The sequence below is a fragment of the Eucalyptus grandis genome, chromosome 5 (assembly GCF_016545825.1).
Source record: "Eucalyptus grandis isolate ANBG69807.140 chromosome 5, ASM1654582v1, whole genome shotgun sequence".
Lineage (NCBI taxonomy): Eukaryota > Viridiplantae > Streptophyta > Magnoliopsida > Myrtales > Myrtaceae > Eucalyptus > Eucalyptus grandis.
The window spans coordinates 5,499,090-5,506,820 of record NC_052616.1 but is presented as its reverse complement, the minus strand read 5'-3'; the positions used below and the strand labels follow the sequence as shown (position 1 = coordinate 5,506,820).

At 36.7% G+C, this 7,731-nt stretch overlaps 1 protein-coding gene across 1 annotated transcript; it reads right to left on the bottom strand.

Moving 5' to 3' along the window:
• Window positions 1–5,540: 5,540 nt before the first annotated feature.
• On the bottom strand, window positions 5,541–6,752 carry LOC120293555 (probable disease resistance protein At4g19060). Its single transcript, XM_039313225.1, has 2 exons — window positions 6,700–6,752; window positions 5,541–6,606 (listed from the first exon to the last, which is right to left on the bottom strand). Exons 1-2 carry the CDS (start codon window positions 6,750–6,752, stop codon window positions 5,541–5,543), a joined length of 1,119 nt encoding a protein of 372 aa, XP_039169159.1.
• Between the last annotated feature and the right edge of the window lie 979 nt (window positions 6,753–7,731).

The following is a 7,731-nucleotide window of genomic DNA, read 5'->3' as shown; positions in this document are numbered from 1 at the left end:
CACATTGAATAACTTAAAATTTTAATGATGACATTGCACATTGGGCCAAAATTTAAGGACCACATTGAATAGATTAAAAGTTTAGAAACCATATTACACATTGAGCAAAAATTCAAGGATTATTTATGTTATTAACTCATAAATCAGTGTTCTCTAATTCCTCCACACTGGACGTACTATTGAGATTTTGGCATATGGTAGAGTTGTAGACTATATTTTGGATTCTATAGAAATACCAAGAAATTCAATCCGCAATATGTAAAATAATTTCTCGTAGTGACTCCCATTTGCATGCTCACATCAGTCTTGGGTCTAACAAAATCTCAAACTCCAGGACATATCTCATTAGGATAAGTATATTAGAAGTCCTAAAAAGTGTAATTGAATTCTAAAATTTTTAAGAAGTGCAATTAATTTTAAAAACTTGTCACAAAAATGCAGTCGATTCTTAAAATTTTTAAAAAGTGCAATCGAATTCTAAAACTTATTACGAAAGTACAATCAAATTATAAAACTTTTAAAAAGTGATATCAACGAAATGACTTAATTTGACCAATTTGATAAATTTTAGGATTTGATCATACTTTTTGAAAGTTTTAGGACTAAATCGCACATTGTTGACAAGTTTTAGGATTTTCAATGCATTTATCCCTATCTCCTATGATTTGTAATTTTTTTTTTTTTTTAAGAAAAGGACTAGGAAGCAAATATGAAATGGAAGAACTAGAAGCGGATATGAATTCTATATGTATCTTAGCTTTCTTTATGGACATAAATTTTCTGTGAAAATGGATGGACTGAAGGCCAGCAATGCAATGTTTTTACAAGCCGGCAATTTGCCTCTGAATCCAAGAATTAGGATGCTGGTTCTGGGATTTGCATAAGCCAAGCATATAATGTTCAGCTGATTCCCGAAACACTCCTGTTTGGTTTGGTAATTGTTCATGGACGTGATTCCCAAAACACTCCCTATCTTACACACTTGTGTTGCTGAGTTTTTGCCATCATAAATTCGAAGGTTACAAATTGATATACTTGTGACAAATTTACATGAAATTTATTTTTTGACTATCGAAAACCATAAACCACTAATTTACCCTCGTTAAATTGGATTAATACAACGAAAAAAAATAAACTGATACATATGTGATAGACAAAGGGTAAAATCCCAAACTGGTGCATCTGTCAACTATCACGTATATCACATATCATTAAACTCAGCAATTTGACGGTAAAATTTAATGAAAACTAACAAAGATTAAATTTGTCACAAAAATATTAGTTTAAGATTTTTGATGGTAAAAAAATTAGGTTTGGATAATTTTATCATAGATGTATCATTAAAGATTTTTGGTGGTATTAACCCTCCTATTTTGAAGATGTTTGTTCACAAGTAGCGCAATATCAATAACAATTTTGGGGTTCAAACGTGTGTTCATCGGAGGGATTCAGAGTGCATATGGAGATGGTAGATTCAGAAGAAGCCCAGGATCAGCAAGGCCCAAATAAGAAAGTAAGTGGACTAGGAACGGACGTTGTCCACACAACAACCACGATCACGAGCTTTGGTAACAGATCAAGCAATTTCTTCTTTATTTTCCAAAACAGAATGTGTTTAAGAATGCGATCATTTTTGGTTAATCTGAGTAAAAAATTTCCCGTGAGTACATAAGCAACTTTAAACAAATAATTGATGGGATAGCATACCCGGTCCATGCAAGAGGTGTTTCAGGGCGAGTCATATACTTATCAACTGCCTATTTCGCGGTCGGAAGCTTTTGAAAGCTATGAATGCTGCAAACTTTTGTGTAAGTGAGTAGACTTGTTGATGAAAAAGAAAGAAGACACTGGAGCTAGAATCTGAAAAGGGAATCCAGGAATTGACCTCATTCTGGGAAAAATTGGTAATGAAGAGAAGCCCATGCCACTTATTGGACGAAGCTTTCAATGAGATTATGCTTACAAGCCAAGCTCACATCACTATTAATCTTTCAGTTACGATGCGTCACGTTGTGGATAACCAAAGGCTGATCTTGATAGCTTACAGACGCCCGTCGGCTAATAATGGCATCGAGCATGTTTTCTTGGTATAGAATATATTGCCTAAGCCAATTTTTAGCCAGCCTGTCAAGTTATTCAAGTTTTCCACTTTTTATCTTCAAGAAAATGCTTCATCCTTTTGAAAGAGACTAAAGCAGAAAAAGATTCTCTTGAAGCATCTAATTGGTCATTTTTAACCAGTTTGTCAAGTTATTCGAGTTCTCCATTTTTTATCTTCAAGAAAATGCTTCATCTCATCCAAAGATATTTCAAATTAAAAAGATTCTCTTGAAACATCTAATTTGTCATTTTTTAATGATCTGTCAAGTATTCAACTTTTCCAATTTATATCTTGAAGAAGATGCTTCATTTTATTAAAAGAGACAAGAGACTGGAAGATTCTCTCAAAGCACCCAATACTTCTTTTAAATGGAGGATGACGAATTATTCGGTAGAAAATGTAGTTACATGCATTAAATAATGCCTATGAAGTGTGATCGTTAAGGAAATTTACAACTACAAATATAATTCCACGTTCACTGTATCGAGAATTTCTCATTTCAACAAAAATTATGATTCGAGAAATCAATTCAGCTTTGATCAAACTAGGTAATCACAAATTACTTCGGGAATTTAATTGTGATCTTTGGAGGACTGATCAATGTCAATGCCCATTTAGTCATTCCCCAAATTGCCAAGGTATCTGCATCATTTTCACCGAGGTACCAAAAAGTCAAGTCATCCGGCTCGAATGGGTTCATTTTCTTTCACTTGGGTTAAATTTCAGTGGCCTACTATAGCACTAGATATTGGATTCTGATGCATATCGTGCATCGCATGTCTAGATGATTACGGTTGAACCCACTTGCACTTGATTTTGGAAAACTAATCCCACTAATGGTGATTCTTTCCCAGTCTACTACCTCTCCATATAACGGTCTTCATCACTTGCCCTAGATTTTTCCTAAAGGTGAACGATGCCATTCTTTTCCCCTTTAAAATGGAATTTGAATTGTCCTAGAATAGAATAAAGTTAATAAATAAATTATGCCTTTTGATAAAGAGAGATTTGATTGGGGAAATTCCTTGTTCTTTTAAAGTCTCTATGATTAATGGTTCTTTTATGCACAAAAGGTTTAGAAGTCATCCACCTTGTAAAGGGTCACTTTATAGTATACCTTTCAAATGGGGCATTTCTATGATCCCATGTCCCCTTGGCCGGAATTCTATATGGAATCTCATCTTTTTCTCTTATGTCACATTAATGGATTACTAATGATGAGAAAAGTATGCGTACGGTTATGCTCGCACAAAACGCGGGCGAAGTAATTAGTGTATAGTAACTTTACAAAGTCTCGAGTTACTTTTACAACTATTACATGTAGCTAGTGACTCCTAAATGTGGTTAGTATTTTGTTCCAAGTGGAAAAGTAAATTGCAATATATTAAAATGGTAAGTTTTCCACATTTTTAATTAGCTATTTTTATGACAAAACTTCTGCTTCAATCCTTTCATTGTTAAATAATTTTGTTGACTTTAGTAGCATGTTAAGGTGAAGTGCAAGTAACCAAAAAAAAAAAAAAAAAAAAGGTGAAGTGCAAATTTCGGAAATGGTCACTAGCTTTTCTTTTCTATAAGTTTGAATAAACCAACTATTATAGGGTCAATTTTTTTTTTTTTTTTTTTTTTTTGGAAAATCTACAATTTGTTAGAAAATATTTTCTAGGAAAATGATTTCATTTTTCGATGCTTGGTTGAAATATGAAAAAGACCTGGAAAGTATTTTCCTTTGTTTGGTAAGGAAAATATAATGGGGAAAATGATTAAAAAGTTCATAGTTCTTCAAATTTTTTTTTTTTAATTTTATCTTCTTTTTGCTTCTTCCTTGGCTGGTCGCCAACGATTGGCCACAATTGAGCTCTAGCCTCACTAGATCTGACAAGCTTGAGCTTGAGCCTCACCACATGCCAGCTTGCTACCAAAGAAGAATCAACTTAATCCAGGGGGTGAGTTGCCCTAATCATATAGAAAAGCTATTCATACTACTAAAAAATAATCAACTCAATTCAAGGAACGAGTTGCCCTAATCGCGAGGCTCAAGCTCGTCGGTCTCAAGTGAGCTCGACCTTGTTGGCCACCGTCGTAGCCAGTGATTGGCCAAGGAAGAAGCAAAAAGAAAAGGAAAAGAAAAGAATATATAAAAACAAAAAAAAAACGAATTAATTTTTTGTTTTTGGTAAGAACGAATGTTTCATTAAGGACTTGCATATGGCTTTTGTGGACTCAGGCCTGAGAGTCGAGACCGAAGCTCAAGTGTTGGGAAACATAGCATGGGCCTTTATGGATCCGAGCTTGGGTGCTGGAGCATTGATAAGGGCACAAGGATTTAGGGCTAGCCTCAATGGACGTGAGTGTGGGTGCTTGGGGGCCAGGCCTGAGCACTAGGGTCTTGGGCTTGGTTTCGAGCCCTAGCTACTAGAAACCTAGTCTTGGATGTTGGGATTCGAGAACCAGCGTTGGGGTCTTGGGCTTGGTCTTGGGCTCTAGCCGCCGAGACTTAGTCTTGAATGTCCGGATCGAAGTGTTGTGACCTAGTCATATTTTGGAAAACTTTTTCAGGTTCTTTCAAAGAGGAAATTACGTTTCTAAATTTAAGATTTGATAGGAAAATTATTTTCTGTTTATTTATTTTTCTAAGCAAACCAAATGTCGACCAAATGTCCAAAAATGAGAAAAATGTTTTTCCGCGAAACAAATGGACCTAGGTTCTAAGTGTTGAGTAATTTCTTAACATAGAAAGTAGTTTTCATTTAATCAATTCCTAGTAAGTTTCTCTTAAAAGTTACTCATTTGTCTTGAAATTTACTTCGGATTCAAGACAAAAGTTTGCTGGCAATTTGTATCTGGGCAATCGCGCGTTTCATCTTCTTTCTTTAGAAATAGCCCAACTATAATTTCCCAGTCACTTAATTTGTCATCCAAGAAAAGTAACGTTCAATGAATTCCTCTGAGTCTGCGAACTGACTAGAACAATTATTACTATTGTTAGTTTTTTTTAAGGAGTGGATTATCAGAACTTACTAAACGACAAGAACAATTTCAGTATCAAGATTGTGCTGGATTGGTGAACCAAGAAATATTACTTTTCTGGTGTATATCATCAGGTGGTCCTGTTCTGTGTCTCTGTCTGCTTATATTGTTATGTTATCTTGAACCTCAATTTGTATCCATCAGCAGAGACATGATTGAATTTACCAAGCAAAACGAGTATAACAATTCTTGTCAATCCAATATCATCCTCTATTAGATCATGGTTAAAAATTTACAAGATACTCATACTATCATCAGGAACAAGAGTTCTTCATATGATTACCACTATCATTCTTGAACAAGATTTTGACATGAAAATGGAAACCATAGTACCAATTGCAGAAGCAGAGAGAACACGGAATAAAAAGCAAAAACATAGAAACTTTTGCCCATTTTCTATGTTAATTGACTAGGACTCTTGAGGATGAATCTCACCATGCTCACCCACCTCCTTGGCTTTGCGCTTCTCATAGAAAATCTCCCCCGTAACTTTTGCAGCCAGTGGCAGACCAGCACTCTTCTTTGTGACTGCTGGTTTCAGCTTCCTGATTTCGTCATCATTCAATTTTTCCCCATCTTTCTCGACCTCATCCCTGAATATACACCAGCAGCTCTCAGGGTTTGTGAGGGGCTGCAGGCGGATCACATTGTCTTCCCCATCCATGGTGTTGGCCACTTTCTCTGTCCTGCTTGTGATAACGACTGAACCGCCATTACCTTTGGGCAACTCATCCCAGACGTTGTGCCATGGGTTAGTGTCCCGCACGTCATCGAGCACTATCAAATACCTTTTGCCCAGTAGTTGCAGGTGGAGAGCGTAGAGTAGGCCGCGGAGGCCATGGCTGTCAATCGAGCTGATTATGTCCGTTTCAACTCCTAGACGGGTCAGTAACTTCTTGGCGATAGCCTCGCTTGTGTTCTCGGCCTCGTTAGGTTGTGGGGATAATGATACCCAGATTCTTGGAAGGAAGTGTGCCTTCACTTCCTGTTTGTTGTATACCAATTGGGCTAGTGTTGTTTTTCCGATGCCGCTTGTGCCGATGATTGCTATTGCTTGGGAAGAGTCGGATGGTTTTCCTGGTCGCAGAAGCTTTGTCTCCAAATTCACCACTTCACTGTCGAAACCACGGACTCTTGACAGATCGACCCATGTGGAGCTTCCTCGAGAAGCTTCTAGATTCTGTGGCAGAATACAGGTCTCTTGCGAATTTGCTATGGATTGGTCGATCTGGTGTTTGATCTTGTCCAAGGTTCTACTGATTTGAAATTTTGAGGGACTTAGAATTGTTGGAAGAGAGAGGCGTTTCTTCCTTGCTAGCACTTGGCACTCTTCCAAGACATTATTGAGGCAGTAGAGCTCCTCTTTGATTGATTTCCGTGCAGGGGACTCAGACGCTTTGATTTTGTCGAGCAGAGACTCCAGTTCTGTGAAACGGCGATAGAATCGAACTCTTGGGCCGTTGTGCAACTTCGTTCTGAACTTTTCAGTGAGATATTACTCAATGGTTTCTTCCATTTTGATTCTCTGAGTGGTGAGTACTTCTTCTCTCCTGAAAACTCAGTGCTACGTTGCTGGAAATGGCAGCCTAAATGCAGGGCATGAATATTTTCCATGCTCCATGACCTTTGGAGGAGTCTCAGATGCGGAGGTCACCCAATGGACCCCTCAAATTAACGAATAAACCGTCCAAAAAAGAAATTGACGAATAAAGTCGTGCTCATTGTTTGAGACTTGAGGGTATAATTAAAGCAGCCACTTAAATTATTAGCGGGCGCCTTGAATAGAATCATTGGATTGCTGATAAAGGCAACTCCCTATATTCCTTTGACCAAATTTGGAGGTCAAAAGGAATAATAGCTAGTTTCAGAATTTAGAATTCTGAAATCTTGCCTATTTTTATCCACTTAATTAGAGGAATAGATAATTGCCAAGTATAGCTTACTCTATTAGGGAAAGTCTCACTGTTACCGGGAAAATATAATTGCATGGGCAATCAAATCTCCGGTAATCATGTCTATCATTTCCAATAAGATTCTCCAACAGTTAAATTAGAGATTGAAGATTATATAAGAGGCTCCATACATGATGAAGGAAGTATGAAAAATGAGGAAAGCTACAAACGCTGATGTTGTCACATTTTTTTTTTCCACTCTAAAATCGCGATTCTACTTTTGAGAGTTATTGTTATTGTCATTTGTGGTTTGAGGATGTACAAGTGCATTAACAGTACTTGTTGATTGATAGTGGGATCTTTCATTTTAGGATAAAAGCAATACTTGATTCATTGTAACTATTTACAAGGTCCTTAGTGGATTTCAGCCTATTAGTAGTTCTTAGTCTAGTGAGTGAACGTAAAATTAATCTAAGTCGAATCACTATAAACTTTGCGTGCATCATCTTCTATGTCTTGACTTATTTTAATATTTATATGATGAAGCATCTTGCATGGACGGTATCAAACTTTCATCTGTCAATAACTTGAGTTATTCCGCAAAAAAATTGGTTAGTTATGTGAATCAATCTATATATCCTCTTTAGATTGTGTTATTGCTAGTCTTAACAGCCACCAGCTTAGGGTAACTGCCGAGCTAGATAAACG